This window comes from Scomber scombrus, chromosome 1 (genome assembly GCF_963691925.1).
Source record: "Scomber scombrus chromosome 1, fScoSco1.1, whole genome shotgun sequence".
NCBI classification, from domain to species: domain Eukaryota; kingdom Metazoa; phylum Chordata; class Actinopteri; order Scombriformes; family Scombridae; genus Scomber; species Scomber scombrus.
In genome coordinates this window covers 33875583-33893469 of record NC_084970.1, presented here as the reverse complement: position 1 = coordinate 33893469, position 17887 = coordinate 33875583, and the positions used below count along the sequence as shown (strand labels likewise).

Here is a 17887-nt window from a genome sequence, read left to right as displayed (position 1 = left end):
AAAGAAAAACATTAACATAATATAAGATGGAAAATAAAATTAGTAATAATAGTAAAAGTAGCTAAAACATAGAATATATCAAATCAAGTGAAATACAACATTAAAAGCCATAGTACTTCAGCTTGAAAGAGATTAACATAGAAGCGTTGTGTTGATGTGATACAGATGAATGAACAAAGCAGCTTAGACACTTTCAGTAGAGACACGATGTAAACCTAAAAAAATCTGAAAATGCTGTTTATTCGTGAAAAGATGTTTCTTAAAGTATGCTCTCAGTGTTTGTGTGCTGGAAGCTGCAAGTTTCCACATCCCACTTTAATTAACCCTTCCAGTTACGTGCTGACACTCCGGTTGCAGATGTTTTTGTGCATGCTTGAGTGTCTGTGTGTCGTCTCATCGCAGCGTTTCTTCCCTGCAGGTTGTGTGGAGTTTGGACCTGAAGTTACATCATCTGACAAAAGTTTAAAAGTCATGCTGAACTCTCAGGACAAGGTAGGACTGATAAGAGTCGAACCGCCTGCTGCAGAATCTCTTGATGAATGAGAAGTTCAGTTTACACTCAAATACACATTAATATGCGTGCTTGAATCAGGATTTCCTGTTAAATATCTCTCTTGAACTCTTTCAGGTTTTCAATGAAATCAGAAACGAGCATTTCTCCAACGTGTTCAGCTTTCTCAGTCAGAAAGCGAGGAACCTCCAGACTGCTTACGATGTGAGTGAACGTTAATCACCTTCATCCGTCGATCGTTGAAACTAAGTTGACTCAACTGAAACCGGCTTATCTCGGTTTTCTCTTTATTTTCATCTCTGCAGAAGCGTCGGGGGATGGACATAAAACAGATAAAGACGTTCGTGTCGGAGGAACTTAAAGGGTTAAAACAGGAACATCGACTCCTGAGCCTCCGTGAGTCTCTGAACATCATCAGATTGTATTTTGACATCATTTTTGCAGAGCTGCTTTTGCTTGAAGAGCTCGTTCTCTCTTTCAGACATCGGCGCCAGTGAATCAATAATGAAGAAGAAAACAAAGCAGGATTTCCAGGAGATGCTGAAGACAGAACACTGTGAGATTACTCTGCCTCTTATTACGTCAGGATTTAGCTCAATTATGACCTCGCTAATTATCACATCTGCAATTCAGGAAACAATTTGTGCCTGCAGCGTTAATTCACTTATATTTGTGCTCATATTGTTCTTCATACAAATGTGGATGTCTTGTTTTCTTCCAGCTTTACTTGAAGGATTCGAACTCCGTGAATGCATTTCTTTCATAGAGGAGCACATCAACAGACAGGTGGGTTTGAATAAAGAGAGTCAGTATAATAATATATATGAGAAGAACAATAGCAGGACCCTGACACACAACAAACTCCCTAATGATCTTTTTAAGGACTTTTACCGCTGCACTGTGTAGTACTCCAGCTACAGAAAGACCTGCAGCGGATCATTAAGACAGACTAGTGAGACATCCACTCGAGTTGCCTTCACGAACATCATGAACGGCCCCTCACACTCACACACACACACACACATCTTGGGATTAAGTGCTATATTGTTGAACCTACATGCTACTACTACACCTTACTATTTATTAGGGCTGGGTATCGTTTAAAAATGATGATATCAGCACCAATCCAAGTCCCCTTAAAGTGATTCTGATACCAACTAAGTACTTCATTAGATACCCATCACACATTTAGGTCTCTGTCTTTTATCCGGTGTAACAGGCGTGTAGTGTAGACACACTTTAGAGCAATTAGGTGGCATCTTGGCTGCACGACTTCACCTCCACAGACGGGTTGTAGCTGCTGTGGCAGTGGGCCAATCACATGTCACGATCGAAGAATGCTTGCGTTGATTGGCTGTGAGCAAGTCCGTACACATAGTCATATTTTCTAGCTCTGGGTGCAAAAAAAGGATCGATTGCAGCTACTTGGTATCGATTTATTTCGGTCAATACCTTAAAAATGTATAAAGTACCCAGTCCCAGTATTTATGCATCCATTGAATTATCTGTACTACATACATACATACATATATATATTCAGCTTTATGGGAATGCTAAATTAAGTTTTGTTGTATTTTTATGTGCAATGACAATAAAAGTATATCTATAGGCTAGAAAAGGCTTCTCTCATCAGATTCCTGTTTCCTTTTTTTTTCTAAAGGTCTCCATGATAGAAAGTCTGAGACTTCTTTGTCTTTTGTCCATCACAGAAAACGGTGAGTAATCTCCATCTATCTTTAAGACAGACTCCAATTATTCTCTATCATGTATCAAAGAAACAACCGTGGTGTGTAATGTTTTTTCTTGTAGGACTCCTGCCAAAAGATTACCGGTCATTAAAAGCACAGTTTCTACAGGTGAGATTCAAACATCTGTCTGAGAAAGTCAACGGTTCCTAAACTTTTCCTTAAAAATGGAAGTCACAATTAGACACAGCCAAGTGTGTAGAAGTAGTAAAAGGGTTAGACACAACAACTTATTTATTTTAAGAAATAACTGTACATTTCCTGTCAAATATTTTCCAAACTGGACGTTTCTCAAGCTGTATGATTTTACTGGACTGCATTAGCACAACTGAAACATTTAATTCTCTCAAAAATAAGTAACTGGATTCATTTTCATATAAAGCCAAGTCATTATTTATTCATATTTCTTTGTCTTAAAGAAAGACTATCAGTGAGTCCTTAAAGTCCTCAATATTAACCTGGCCCCCTGCTGGTCCTTTACCACCTATCTCAGCCGCTGCTCTACTGTGTCTCTAACTTTGTCTCTGATTGACTCTCTCAGAGTTATGGGGTTGAACACCTGCTCACATTTTACAACCTGAGGCAGATGGGTCTGCTGGTGGAGCAGCAGCCGGGGGAAACGCTCACTGTTATGGAAACCAAAGTGGGCAAACTGGTCAACGACAAAACCGCAGGTGAAAACAGGCTCATCTGTCAATCATTTCAGCTGGAAGTGTCGAAATCTTTTTAAAATGAACTCAAAACCTTTCTGTCCAGCCTGGCTTTCGATTAAGAATTGTTTATAGCCTTTTTATTCTATTTTTATTCTATTTGTTTTGATGTTTTGATCTACTTTAGTTTGTAATTTTATTATTGTTATCATTCTATAAGTTGTATCTTCTTATCATACTTTATTCATCTGTTTCTTTTGTCTTTTATGTCTTTTTTAAACCTAGTTTTAGTTTTTTTATTAAACTTTTTAATCTATTTTAACCTAGCTTTTTACTCTGACTTTACATTTTTTTTGTTATTCTCTTATTTTTATTCATTTATTTTTTATTTTCTCATTTATTTCACTTTATTCTTATTTTCTCTCACGTGCATTGGTCTCCTTTTTTTTCTTTATTTGTTCTTTGTTTTTATTCATTTTCTTTATGTTGTCTACACTTGTTCTGTCTTATTATCAGCTTTCCAATTAACTGTGAAGCACTTTGAACTACACGAACCTGTATGAAAGCTGCTGTATAAGTAAAGATTGACTGATTGATTGAATTATACTTTAACTGTCCTGATCCCCACCTTTTTATTTTCCAGGAAAGCTGACTGATGCCTTTTCCTCTCTGGCCAAGAAGAGCAATTTCAGGGCGTTGAGCAGAAGACTCAACCTGGTAAACAACTTTTCTATTATGTTCAGTAAAGCTCTTTTCATTATGTTACATTATGTATTTTGTCCTTTTACTACCTGAATGCTGCATGGTAGTAATAATGTATTCATATAAATGTGTAAAGGTGCCAAAGTCAGATGATGAGTACGACCTGCGAGTCCCAAAAGACATGGCGTACATCTTCAGCGGTGCCTACGTCCCTCTGAGCTGCAAACTCATCGAGCAGGTGAATAAATCAGCTGGATTTTTTTTAATTCAACATGATCTGAATTGATTTGACTCATTTCCTGCTGTATGTGTGTGTGTGTGTGTGTGTGTGTGTGTGTGTGGTTTGTAGGTGTTGGAGCGAGACGGCTGGACGGGGCTCGATGAAGTCACCAGGCTGCTGAACTGCCCTGAGTTTGCTGCTACAGGTTAGATCAGCAGATGAGATGTTAATGTATGATTAGAGGCAGCTGAAGTACTACATGTAATTGTTTTGTTTTTTTTAAATTGATGAGTGCTGATGTTTTTCTGTCTCACCATCAGCCGGCAACGGACCGGACGTAAAAGCAAAAAGCGACTCTCAGCGCATCGTCCTGGTCATGTTCCTCGGCGGCTGCACTTTCTCTGAGATTTCGGCTTTACGTTTTCTGGGCAGAGAGAGAGGTAAAGATGAGCTGAATGATGAGGCCAAACATTTAGGTTTAGTTACATCTGAAGTCAGACCTTTAAGATTTTGCTCAGGAGGGTTTTTTCTTCATTCTTTAATATTTAACATGTTACTGAATACATATATTGCTGTTTTTAAATTCTTTGAAATCAATATGTATATCATATTTAGTAAATAAATCATGATGTGGGCTTATTTGGAGCACACATGAGCTTAAATGGAGTCACAGTACCAATTAAACCCACTTTATTCATCAAATATCTTTATTTTATATTCCAAAATCTACATGAACTAATGAATACATTTTCAAATGAGAGATAAATGTTGCTTTATAAGAAATTATCTCCCTTATAAATCATTGTCAGTATCCATGAAAAACAAGTAATCAAAGTAATCAAATGTAATAAGTTACATTACTTTGATTAAGTAATTGAAAAAGTCACATTACTTATTACTTTTAAAACAGAGTAACTAGTAATCTGTAACCTATTACATTTCCAAACCTTCCCAAAACCTGCTTATAGAAGACATAGTGAAGACAATTTGTCTCTTGAAATGGTTCAAACTTATCCTCCACTAATAAAATAATTAGCAGAGAAAGAGCAAAAACTGACATGCTTGTTGTATATAAAGTTTTGTTAAGAGAGACAAACACAAGCAGAATCTGTTTATTTATGAAGTTGTCATTGTGCACACATTTGCCAACTATTTATGAAGTAAAAACATTTATTTATTTATTATGTATTTATTTTTTGAAGCTGTTTTCTCCATGTATGATGAATTATGTGTTTGAATATGAACAAAATTGACCTGCTGTGCACTAATTAAAAATCTCAGAGGTTACATTAACAAATGATTTGAATGAATAAACTGGTAGTGAACCATACTGAACGCTCATTTCCATTAATTAATGTCATCTTTCCACAAAACTACTTTGAAATTATTCAACAATTACAGACTCATAAAAATTAAGCATTACAGATTAATCTACTGTTTTTTGCATGTGGTTAATTTATGGAAATTAAGTTGTTAATTAGACTCAGAAGACACATTTTATTAACAACCATTACTGTTTTTTTGTTGTTGCAGGTTATAAATTTATTGTGGTAACAACTGCGATTACAAACAGTTCAAGACTCCTCGAAGCTTTGCTTCGATGAATGAAGCCTGTCAGCACATCCCAATGGACAGAAACCGGAGACATTCCTGCAGTCACTTGTCATGCATTCCCTCCAGCGCTGTCATTATCAGATGGAAAATGTCGACTATTATGGTCTGTGTCTGACAACGGATGAACTGTAAAGATGTGTAAAGTGAATAAATGTTTTTTAACACATATGATGCTTATTTTCTTTCATGTAGTTACTGGTGCAAGTTCTGCTTTAGTCAGGTATTAAAGAATATGATACGTTTTCAGAATCAGAAATAGGTTTATTGCCACGTCGGTTTTATTCATGTAAGGAATTAGCCCTGGTGTTGTTGTGCATAACAGTGTGTCCACATGGTCATTTAATGCAAAAATGCATTTAAAAGTTGATGTAAAGTTTATATGAGGATTCATCAGTCTGAGTTAGTCATATCAAGTAGATATCTGACACATTTACAGTCTTTTTAGCATCAGATTCCCTCTTAGTGTTTCCCTGTTGAGCTGTGGTGGAAGTATAGTAACAAAAAGACAAAAATACTGAAATGTTGAAAAATAGAAGACTTGATTTCACTCATTTGGACGTTTGAAGCTTCATATTAGCTTCAGATCAACTTTTAAATGCATTTATTTTGCATAGGAGGAGGACTGTGGATTTAGTCCTCCACCTTTTACATTGTAAGTGCATTATAAAAGGATCTTCTAATGGTCAGTATGAACAGGAGGAATGACTACAGCAAGAAAAACAGGTTTCAGTAATCATCTGGTCACCTGACTATTCTTTTAAAGACACACTTGAAAAACTATGAGCATGTCATTTTTAATGTAAAACTATATAAACAATATTAATGTCTTTAATTTTTTATCAGTGCACCAACAGAAACGCATTGTTGCATAGTGACAGAATGTTCCTATGTCGTCACACCCTTAAATGAAACCGTTGCGTTTGTTTTATATAATGAGTCACACCGGGATGGGCGGTGTCCTTGGAGACCTTTGAGGAGTAACTACGGATACAGATACTCTCCAACGGCCAGAGGCGGCGGGGTGAACACAACAAGCGCTCCTCCCAGAACTAGCCAATCAGAGAGCAGAGTGCTGCTTGTGTGCGTGTTTTGAACTGTGTGTGTTCAAACGGCCGGTGGCTGTGAGAGCAGAGACGTCTCCCTGACTTTTATTCTTATTAAACATCGGGTTTAAGGCTGTTTATTGGTGATCACAACAGAGTTTGGGAACAAGGATGAGAAAAAGGTAAGGGCTAATACTTTTTTTGCGATATGGTTTTAAGTTTTAGAACGTAATATAACGCGATTAGCTGGTTTTTAGCGACATCACTCATGACCGAAACCAACATGTGTTAGCTCTAACAGGTGGTTTGAGGTTTGTGGTTTGTGGTTAAAAGTTTAGCAGATGTTTATTTATCAGGTAGTGTACTCATATGATTTACTTGAGTTAAAGCACCAATACAGCACTGCAGATATACTCCATTACAAATACAAGTACTGCATGAAAAGTCCCTAAAGTTACGTACAAAGTTAAGTACATACGCTTGATGTAAAGCTCATAATATTTAATACTTTTACTTACATACTTTTACCGTAATACTTTAACATCCATAAGTATTATGAGTGATGTAGTATGCAGTATTACAGTGAGGGTACATAAGTATTATGAGTGATGTAGTATGCAGTATTACAGTAAAAGTACTGCAGTATTATGAGTGATGTAAAGTATTGCAGCAAAAGTACTTAAGTATTATGAGTGATGTAGTATGCAGTATTACAGTAAAAGTACTGCAGTATTATGAGCGATGTAGTATGCAGTATTGCAGTAAAAGTACTGCAGTATTATGAGCGATGTAGTATGCAGTATTACAGTAAAAGTACTGCAGTATTATGAGTGATGTAGTATGCAGTATTACAGTTAAAGTACTGCAGTATTATGAGTGATGTAGTATGCAGTATTACAGTTAAAGTACTGCAGTATTATGAGTGATGTAGTATGCAGTATTACAGTAAAAGTACTGCAGTATTATGAGTGATGTAGTATGCAGTATTACAGTAAAAGTAGGGGTTTGGTCCCTCTGACTGATATATTATTATATATGACATCATTAGATTATTAATAGTGAAGCATGACATGGAAACACTGACTCATCAGCACAAGTGCCTCAAAGTTGTACTTAAGGACAGTACTTGAGGAAATGTACTAGGTTACTTTCCACCTCTGGTTACTGGATTGAGTGTTAGTGATATATTGATTAAAAATTGACCATGCCTCCTCCTCCTCTCCTCCTTCCTCTCCCTGGTCTGCGTGTCCCTGCAGTGAGGTGCTCGCAGCTGAGGCTGTGTCGTGCCTGAATAAAGCGCTGTGTCACCTGAAGGACATCTGGGAGGAGATCGGTATCCCAGAGGACCAGAGACTACAGAGGACTAATGTTGTCAAGAACCACATTAAGGTAAACACATATATATATACACTGTACATATATATACTGTAAACCTGTCTCTGATGTGTCTAAACCTGCTGCTCTCTCAGTTCAGACTGGGTTGTAAGGTTTAAACTTTAGCAGGTGGTCATGTGTGAATGAGTTTGTGTGTTGTTGACTGATACTGTCAGTGAGAGAGGGAAAGAAAGGCGGGTGGGGGTCCTACAAGAACACAACAATCATTATGGGTGAAACTAGGACACTGGAAATAACTCAAAGCCCTAATGTTACCATGGAAACACTATACAGACAGTCAACTAAGTACAGTTTTAAGTTTAGGCTGCAAGTATTTGCATGAGAGCCCCCTGGTAATCTGATCATGTTATATAAGCTGATAATTAAAAAAATATATACTTCATTATCACATATTAGTAATTAACAGTGGATGATTCATTGGTTTACTACAAGTGTACAAGTTTGTGTTTTCATTACTTCAGCGTGCACTCTGTAAATTGTTCCTGTTGCTAAAACAAGCGAATGTTAGACAAGGAACTGGAGAAAAAAAATGGTATTTGATAATGTTATCCATTAACTACACGTGAGTTAATTTCCTGTGCTCATCTACTGTTGTGTTTGCAGACAGCAGTAGTGGTCCTTAATAAAACAGGACGTGTAATAATAAGGAACACTTTTAGACTTTATTTGCACCAACAAGAACCAGTATTACTGTGTAATATGTCGGGCTGCAATCTAATGTTATTCTCATTATAGATTTAATCTGTCAACTGTTTTCTCAATCAATCAGTTATTCCGTCTATAAAAAGTCTGAAAATGGTGAAAAGTGTTGATCGCTGTTTCCCCAGGAGCAGATGAGATGTGTGACTCTGATCGTGTTGCAGTCCTAAAAGAGAATCAGACAATTTGGATGAATGAATGAATGAAATTAATTTTCTGTCATCTGACTAATCGATTAATTGATGTAGCATTGCAGCTTTAAAGACAGCATATATTATAGCTTATAATAAAACTGGACAGTTACACTAAAGCAGCATTTATAGACTGTATCTTTATTTGTATCTGCAGAAGGAGGTGTGACAGGTAAACTCCAGTATTTGGTGATATTGAAAGAATATTTGTGATTTTGCCAATATGCTATATAATATTGGTCAAATGATCCGTTACTGGAGCTGACACGCCCTTATGATTTGTATAGTCGTTTGTCTCTGCCCTGTCATCCATCCTGTATAAACCAGTTTGATTTGTTTATCCTCTCAGGGTTTATTAGAAATGATGGTCAAAGAGGAAGAATCCCTGAAGAAGAGGCTCATCAGCAGCATTCAGGCATGCAGGACGGAAATGGAGACACTCTGTCTGGAGCTTCAGCTGCCTGTGTTTGAGGTAACGATCACAGCAACAATAGGAATCATTTTACTATATTCTGTATTCTGTCACTGCATTTTCTATTTGTTCTCTCTCAGTCGTTGTTACAGCTTGATTCCACTGGGTCTGTGTGTGTCGTGTTTCTGCTCCGACACAGCTGATCGCTGCCACTTTAGTCATTGATTGTGATCTCAGAGGGCGTTTCAGAAGCGGCTCTCTGCTCCGCTGCACTAAACATACACGCCTGAGTCTTATTTTTTTGAAGGAAGCCGCTTCAAAGCTGAGTCAAGCTCCACAGAGCAGGTTGAGCTGGACAGGAAGTGAGACAAATAAACAGCATAGAGCATCTGGTTAAAGTAAGACAGACTCCCTATTGTATTTCAGCAAAAAACACAAATAAAGCCCCTCTCCCCTCGTCCTATCTACCCCCACCTTCGTTTGTGCGTTCATGTGGAGGGTCGCCATATTCAGAGCCGTCCCCATGAAATAAAGGCAGCGTTTAAGTGGACTGTGAAACCCTTAAATAGCGAGTCTGTCATTGCGGAGAACGGAAGAAACAACATACAAGAGTCTACTTTGTGGAGTATTTTATATCATCATCACCTGTATTGTCAGACTCAGGATCCAGTTTAACACACAGATGATAGACATTTTTAAAAAAAGACATAAGATACACAGAAAAATAAAAGCATTGCACTAGTTATAAAGACATTCATACCATTGTTTCCATACAGGTGACTAACAGTGTTGTTCTGAGAAACGTTCAGGCGACAAATTTGTACATCAAACCTACTGACCCACAGAAGCACGAAAATCAACTGAATTTGAGCAACTTAACAAAATTGAGTCAAAGTTGATATATACAAATAGTCATATTTTGTAGCTCTGGGTGCAAAAAGGATCGATTGCAGGTATCGTTTGACTGGAGACGTTTCGATACTACTTGGTATCGATTTATTCTGTACCGATACCCAGCCCTAGTAATAGTGTTATTTTCTTTTTATAAAGTTATTTGTTGAATATAGCAGCCCTCTGAGCCCCTTTGCTTAGTCATATTGGTAAAAAAAAAAATCAGTGAACAATACACAAGACAAAGGTCTATTTTGCCTCCAGTTCAAAAATTCACTACACGAGTGAATTTTTGGCTCTTTTTTTCAAGCTCTATCTCATACAGTGAATTTGTCTCCGTATATTCAGGACGAGGCCGGTATCAGCATGCTTCAGCAGGAGAAGAACATCCGCACTGAGGTGGAGGCTCTGACAAAGGAGAAGACTCAGCGGATGCAGCGGCTGAAGACTCTGCTGGAGCAGGACCAGGACCTGTGCGACATTCTGTGCTCAATGCCGTACGGTATCGCTCCGGACTCCGTCCCATCGCTGGAACAACTGGAGAACTTCCAGGAACACATATCCAACCAGAACGCAGAGAAGGTGCGAGCTCGCTGAGGAATATTTGGAAATTTGTGTGAGAGGAAAGATGTGGAGCTGCCAAAAATTAAGAAAAATGGGTTTTATTAAAATATACCACAATGCTAAACACCTCTATCCTCGTGCTGCTCTCGTGTGTGTGTTTCAGGCGAAGCGGTACGCTGAGTTCACAGACATCAAAAAGCAGATCATCTTGAACATGGACGTGCTGGACCACCTCCCCGAGACCAGTTTTGAGAAGGACGTGGTCTGTGAGGATGAGGACGCTTTCTGCCTTTCCAGAGACAACATTACATCACTCAAACTGCTGCTGTGTCAGGTAAGACTGGTTTATATGAAAGTCTTTAATTTTTAGTGGTCCTACAAATTATGAGGACTTTACTTTTTCAGTCATATATTTCATCATTGAAGTTTTCTTTAAAAAAAATAGTTAAAATCTCGTCTCATTTTCGTGAACCCAATATCGTGTATCGTCTCGTTAGCTAAGTCACACCCCAAGTTATCGGCCTCCTTGACTTAATAACCTATATCTGAATCAGCCCTGAAAAAACGATTTTGATCCATCCCTAATGTGTACCGTTTGTTTTTCGGGTAGCCTTACTGACTGACTGGTTTCAGAAGGTAAGTGTTACTGGGTTTAGATACCTTTTCTGCAGGGATTTCCCCGTTGAGTTGCGTCAGTTTTGTTGTTTTCGTAGTGTTGTAACAACGTGGTTACTGTCAGCTGTCTCCAGGGCACAGCCACGTGATGTTGTGGTTGGGTTACCTGTATATAGGTAGCTCTGCAAATCCGCTGGTTTCCAGTGCGTAAATACCCATCACAAGTCACATGAAGATTAGGGGTGAGTATTTAGGAAGCTCCAACAATTTGAAGGTTTTTGGTGGTTGATATGTCCCAACAAGATGTTAGTCATGTTGGGGTGGGTGCAGGAATGGGAGGGGGTCGATAAGCCGGTCTGTTACCTCTCAAAAGAAGTTTAGCGTGTACCAACTTAACTACTCAACGATTGAGAAGGAGGCGTTGGACTTGATCTGGGCTCTCCAGCACTTTGAGGTGTATGTTTGTTTTGGGAGTAGCCCCACTTGTAGTTTACACCAACCAAACCCCCCCCCCCCTTTACCCTCGTCTCGTCAGTTGTCCAAACCAGCAGTTAATGAGGTGGACCTCGTTTACCCGTAACCCTCACCCTCTCATGTTCCTACCACAGCTGGAGGAACGCAAGGCGGAGAACGAGGCGATGTGTGAGGACCATCGAGAGAAGATGCAGCAGCTGTGGAACAGACTGCAGGTTCCCCAGGAGGAGAGAGAGCTCTTCAACGAACACATGGTCACGTCCAGGAAGAGGAACCTGGAGGCGGTGAGAAGACTCAAAGTGTCCCGTGTGTCACCTATATACACGTCGAGGTTTATGTTCATATACTCACTTCATTTCTCTTCAGTTAAAAGCAGAGGTGCAGCGTCTGGAGGAACTCAAACTGATGAACATCCACAACTTCACAGACGCCACCCGCTCCGAGATCGCCGTGTTTTGGGAAAAGTGCTTCTTCAGCATTGACCAGCGGCAGGCTTTCTCACCGTACTTTAGCGGTGAGTCGCTTGTTTGAAATTTTTGTCGTCTTAATCACAACTGAAAATTAGATGTTTGGTTTTTAACTTATACTATCATCGACTGTTTTAGAGGATTTCACCGAAGAGCTGTTGGCGTTGCACGAAGCTGAGATCCAGCGTCTGAAGCTGCATTACGAGGAACACAAAGAGCTTTTTGACGGAGTTAACCAATGGGAAGAGAGCTGGAGACTCTTCCTGGAGCTGGAGGTGAGCACACATGAAGAGGAAGGAAAACTAACAAGGCTAAATGTAGCAACAAAACTGTTGTGATGGTGTGAAATTGCAAATAGAAGAAATGAGAATCAATTCACGTAAGGTGTTACACTTTTTCACAGGAAGATTGTGTATTTTGATCAATTTTAGGCAAAGTTTGTATGAAAAAATGTTTTCAGAAGCAATGAAGAATCTTTTTCATTCCTTCCCAGAAAAAAGCGACAGATCCGACACGATTCACCAACAGAGGAGGGAACCTTCTGAAAGAGGAGAAACAGAGATCTGACTTGCATAAAAACCTGCCAAAGGTAAAATACGTGAAGATCACCGATTATGGATTTGGAGAGAAAAACATGTTGCGATTCTTAAGCATTTTATACAATTGTGTTTTTTTTTGTTTGTTTGTTTTTAAAGCTTGAAAAGAAACTGAAAGCGCAGATGGACGCGTGGGAGAGCGAGCAGGGTCGGGAGTTTTTCGTCAACGGCCAGAAGTTTCTGGAGTATGTGGAGGAACAGTGGGAGCTGCACCGGATAGAGAAAGAAAAAGAGAAGCAAGAAAGAGTGAGCAAGTCTTCATTGTTGTATTATCGGCTTTGCTTCTGCGTTTGCTGAGAAACGTGTTGACGTCTCTCTTTACAAACTCTTCACAGCACCTGAAGAAGAGCAAACAGACCGAGGAGGATATGCTTTACGGAACGTCGGTACGAACTCCGACCAAACGCAGATTCCTCGGCACAACCACCCCAAATAAATCACGGAAGCTGGTAAAAAAAAAATCACGTTGCTCGATTGCCTTACATTTGTACTTACGATATTAATTCTGGATCATACTTATTCAGCCGTCTGCCTCCCTCTCGTCTCAGGGTAACACCACCTCCAGCATTTCTAGCGCCGCCTCTAACAGCACCATGCGCTCCGGAGGCTATGGAGGGACTGTCTGTCGCTCACCTGTGCCCCGCCTGCCTCTGTCAGCAAACAAAGTTGGTTCAATTGACAAGACATTCGCTTTTAACCAGGCCTGTGTGTGTGTCTGCCTGTATCTGAGTCCTAACCAAATTAACACAGTTTTATCACTCTGTAAAACACATTGAATAGCTCCTGTAGGTTACTGTGCTCTACAAATACACTTGACTTGCTTTAAGCTGTCTTTAATGGCTGTATGATTCAAATCTGATTCAGCATTTTATTGTTATTTAAAAAAAACTGCTTTAAAGTGTTGTTCTGGGTGCATCGTCAGACACACTCGTCTCATCTCATCTCTCCTGCTGTACGTCCTCCAGGGCTCAGCGGTGCGACCGGCGGGCGTCGGTAAACCCCCCCACCCCAGGGTGCAGAGCTGCAACAAGGAGAACGAGGCCGGGCTGAAGGGGACCCCTGTGAGCGGTGCGTTGCTGAGCCCCGCTGCTCCACAGCGAAACTTCAGCATAACCTCTGTTGCCAGCACGTATTCAGAGTTTGTGGTAATTTACACTTTTGTCTCTAATCTCTTGGCTTTGCATCCTTTTCCCTCCTTTTTATGTGTGCAATAACACTTTTTTCAAAGGTTATATTACAGGGGGTTTCTAATGATGTACATTCATATTTTAGAGGGAGTTGGTGAACACTGAATCAGTTCAATCAAGGTGTGTGTGTGTGTGTGTGTGGAGTCCTAAAAAACCTTCAGACTAAATCACCTTTTATTTAATTGCATGCCTCTAATTGAACGTATCGTGCTAGTTTGGCTTGAGCCTGCAGGATCACCCCTCAGCTACTGACCCATCCCTCCATCTAACCACCTGTCTGCACCCAAAGTGTTTCAGCCGTGCTTTTAGGTCGTCTGATCCTCATGTGACTGTTATCCAACAGATTGTCTTCAGTTAGAGTCGATACAGCCGTCTGCTGCAGCTTACACGACAATTCAAAGTATCTCAGTACTTATTAAGGCTGTGCATCTCTCCAGTATAAGATGATGCGATATGTATCTAGATACATGGGGTATGATACCTTTTAATATTGAGCGATTTGATGTGATATGATGCAATCTGATACAGTTCCTTGTTTAAAGTAGACATTCATTTTACATTATAAATTAACATACCGTAAGTCAATCATATAAATGTGGCATTGTTTACCTTCAAAAAGATATTTTATAAAAGACAAGCAAACAAGTTTTTGTGTTACTTTTGACCATGTCATTGTGTTTATTACTATAATACATTACACTTTGGGAACAATGAGCTACTGAGGTAGGCAGGTTCAATAGTTCTCCTTTCTTCTTGTAAAATTTAAATCTCTTCCAAACTTTGGATTTCAGACTCGACGGTGCATTATAAATCGTGTCGGTGTTGCTATCACATGAAACTAATGCGACTTTGTAATCGAGCCATCGGCCGGTTCATGGTATGTTTAGATCGATCCAGGGGTTTGTGTATCGATGAAATTGCATCTTTTAAATTAAAACCGATTTCTGATTTATAACCAGGCTACACAGGTAATCAGACAGTGTGTTTACATTCACTGGTAAATCCACACATACCTGCAGATTAGTGACCAGATTCTTCCCCAAACCCAGAGCTTGTTTTGACAGTGACTGATTTGAAGAAAACGCTGCTTCTTCTTGTTGTTGGGCGTGTGTGTGTGTCTGCGTCAGAGACAGAGACAGGAGTTAAAGAGATAAATGGCAGGCGGAGCTCAGCGCAAACCTTTAATTTGACATACAATCAAATGCTCAGCGGTGTAAACGATCTTATTTAGACCGAGACAAAGAACTCTGCTTGGCCATGAAACAAAGAGACTAAAGCTGGTTTTCTCTAAATGTCCTCAAACTTAACGAAGGCAAAACAGAAATTATCTTATTTGCCGCTCCCAAGTCTACACTAATTACACATCCTGTTACCCTGGAGCCTCTTCACATAACATTTAGACAACTGTAAGAAATGTGTGATTGATTATGCTTTTGTTTTGAGGGTTGTTTCATTCAACAGAAGTTAATTAGTTAAAGTTATCCTTTGAGGATCTACACAGGATTGTCCATGCTGCTATTTTCCCTTATTTAGATTTCTGTATTATTCAGGCTTCTCACCATCTCCATCATGCTGCTGCTCATATTAATCACTGGTTCAAGAAAACAACATCAAAAAGCTCTAGTTCTGGCCTTCCTGCATTGGCTTCACGTTCATTTTTTGCATTTATTTGTAATTTTACAGCTTTACATGGTCAAACCCCTAATTACATCAATGATCTACTAACCCTGTGTTTGCCCCGGCGCTCTCACTGCTTTTAAATCTCTAAAAATTGTGTCTAAAAATGGTTTGTCCTGCCTCTAATCATCACAAAAGTGTAAATATGTTTACTTCAGTGTCGTCCCTTAACGTGGGAGAAATCAACCTTAACACCTGCTTTTCCTCTCTCCCCCCCCCCCTCACAGCGAGACCTGTCCAAGGCCTCTAACGCCAAGATCCAGCACGACATCCTGAACTCGACCACCACCAACCTCTGACCGTTGACCTTTGACCTCTCCGCTCGTGACGTCGACTGTCAGCTATGATATCATAGCTCAGACCTCCTCCAGAAGTGGAGCAATGCTTTTTTTTATACCCAGCTATCTGCTTTTATATGGAAAATGAAGATAATAATAATAATAGTAATAATATATTAAGTGTTGATTCAGAGATAAACTCTTAGCAGTTTCCGGCGGTCCTGTCACACACACACTCGAGGACGTCGCATCGACTTGTTGCCAGTCACTGAGCATGTTAACTTCAGCGTGTTACTGAAAAAACATCTGCCCAGTCTATCACTGTCTGTAAGAGAGAGGAGGGGGGGGGAGAAGATATGTCTGTATCATACGTTTCACTAACACTATTTTGGCTCTCTTTGGGTCTTTTTGCCAGTTTAAAGAAGATGTAATAAATGTCGTCTGCATCCTGTACTGCACGTGTTTAAGAAATGACAAAAAAAAGAAAGGATAACTTTCTTACGTTATGCAATCCGAGGTTACAGACCAAATGTATTATAAATGTTTTGCACTTTCTGGAAAAGATATATCAGTGTATCGGTGTAGTTTTTACTCACGCTCGCACTGTTCCATCCAAATCTGTCACGTATATTTGTTTTTATATACATGTGTATGTGTTGTGTCTGTATATATTTCTGAATCAGCTGTTCTCTTTATAGCGTCTCCACTGTTTGACAAAGCTAATAGTTGTTTTTTTTTAATTTTAAACAGGCCATTAATACTGTTAAAATATCATATTGGTGCTGTGTAACAGTTATTAAATCATATAGATTCAATACACTATCATGGCTGATTTGGAAAAAGCTTGTTAATATACAATAAATGCATTTTCTTCACTTGAAAAAGCACAGACTGACTGTATTTCTGAAGTTAGACACAGAGTCACTACTTTATTTTATTTTATTCCACAGACCAAAGCTTTTTGTTGCTAACGCGATCTACAAATTCACATTCTCACATGTTAAATATGGTTTATAATGATATTTTACCATCAATAAACAGCAAATACAGTGGAACACGAAGCTTTTCTCATATTTTTTTGTTATAAAGTTTTTCCTTTTTGAGTATTTTCTCAATTAATTGATTAGTTTAGTTGGTTTGGTTTATAAAATGTCAATCACTGTTTCCCAAAACCACAAAATGCAACTTAAATGTCATCTTTAGTCCAGTTTACCGTCCTTAGAGGATTAAAGAAACCAGAAAATATTCAACAATCGATTGTCAAAATATTTGGTAATTGATTAATTTAGTCATTGTTGCTTTTAACTTTCAAACTCTTATCAGGACAGATGATTTACAAATGAAACTTTGCCACCAAACAGTCTGAGGTTGATTTAAGGATTAACTACTCAGGACCGATTAATCCTGATCAATATCTTTTTAGGTAAATTATTGTTTGGTTTATTTAATCAGTGTCGTTGATTAAGGATCAGTTGACATAAAGGTGTTGTTATCTGACTTTCTCTCAGTAGGGACTTTAAATATGTTGTGATATGACATTTAGACTTTGGCTGCACTCGGTATCTTTCTAGCCTTTGTTCTCTCTGAACTGGCTTTATGTTCATATATGCATGTTAATAGATGTCTTGGACTCCGACTGCTTGTAGAATCTGATTAACTCACAATAAGTTACTATGAAAAACAAGGTAATGTGTCTGAAATGGCAGCGGTGCTAAAGTAAAGTGAAGGATAAAGGAAATATTTGACATTCTTTGACTATTAGATACGAAATACAATGCTGAGTGCAATTTTGAGGTGCTTTAAAAATAGCTTCAAATGGAAATACTCAGTACAGGTATAATATGTTGTAGTAGAATATTACTAGAAGTTTCTGAAGAAGTACGGACGACGGAGTGATGAATCTTTCTCTTTACTCAGTACATGCCAGCACGGACAAGGACACAGTTTCAGTTTTTA

At 38.9% G+C, this 17887-nt stretch overlaps 2 protein-coding genes across 5 annotated transcripts in view; both read left to right on the top strand.

Moving 5' to 3' along the window:
* Positions 1-5608, top strand: part of vps33b (VPS33B late endosome and lysosome associated) — a 9941-nt gene extending 4333 nt beyond the window's left edge. For all 3 annotated transcript variants that reach the window (XM_062416909.1, XM_062416894.1, XM_062416902.1), the window contains 13 exons: positions 419-492; positions 629-715; positions 817-907; positions 993-1067; positions 1233-1297; positions 2172-2226; positions 2321-2367; positions 2798-2930; positions 3550-3623; positions 3745-3846; positions 3958-4033; positions 4149-4268; positions 5362-5608. In XM_062416909.1, coding sequence (XP_062272893.1) covers positions 419-492; positions 629-715; positions 817-907; positions 993-1067; positions 1233-1297; positions 2172-2226; positions 2321-2367; positions 2798-2930; positions 3550-3623; positions 3745-3846; positions 3958-4033; positions 4149-4268; positions 5362-5432 — 1070 coding nt within the window. In that variant the 3' untranslated portion in view covers positions 5433-5608. The remainder of the gene's footprint in view (positions 1-418; positions 493-628; positions 716-816; positions 908-992; positions 1068-1232; positions 1298-2171; positions 2227-2320; positions 2368-2797; positions 2931-3549; positions 3624-3744; positions 3847-3957; positions 4034-4148; positions 4269-5361) is intronic.
* Positions 5609-6555: 947 nt separating this feature from the next.
* Positions 6556-17887, top strand: part of prc1b (protein regulator of cytokinesis 1b) — a 291205-nt gene continuing 279873 nt past the window's right edge. The window contains exons 1-14 of one of the 2 annotated variants that reach the window (XM_062419752.1): positions 6556-6667; positions 7742-7874; positions 9120-9242; positions 10422-10655; positions 10801-10971; positions 11861-12010; positions 12093-12240; positions 12332-12468; positions 12687-12782; positions 12889-13035; positions 13125-13238; positions 13338-13454; positions 13755-13934; positions 15881-15954. In XM_062419752.1, the coding sequence (XP_062275736.1) occupies positions 6657-6667; positions 7742-7874; positions 9120-9242; positions 10422-10655; positions 10801-10971; positions 11861-12010; positions 12093-12240; positions 12332-12468; positions 12687-12782; positions 12889-13035; positions 13125-13238; positions 13338-13454; positions 13755-13934; positions 15881-15952 (1833 nt within the window). In that variant the 5' untranslated portion in view covers positions 6556-6656 and the 3' untranslated portion in view covers positions 15953-15954. Of the gene's footprint in view, positions 6668-7741; positions 7875-9119; positions 9243-10421; positions 10656-10800; positions 10972-11860; positions 12011-12092; positions 12241-12331; positions 12469-12686; positions 12783-12888; positions 13036-13124; positions 13239-13337; positions 13455-13754; positions 13935-15880; positions 16038-17887 lie in introns of those variants that run through there. The other variant, XM_062419664.1, reaches the window with a different exon arrangement.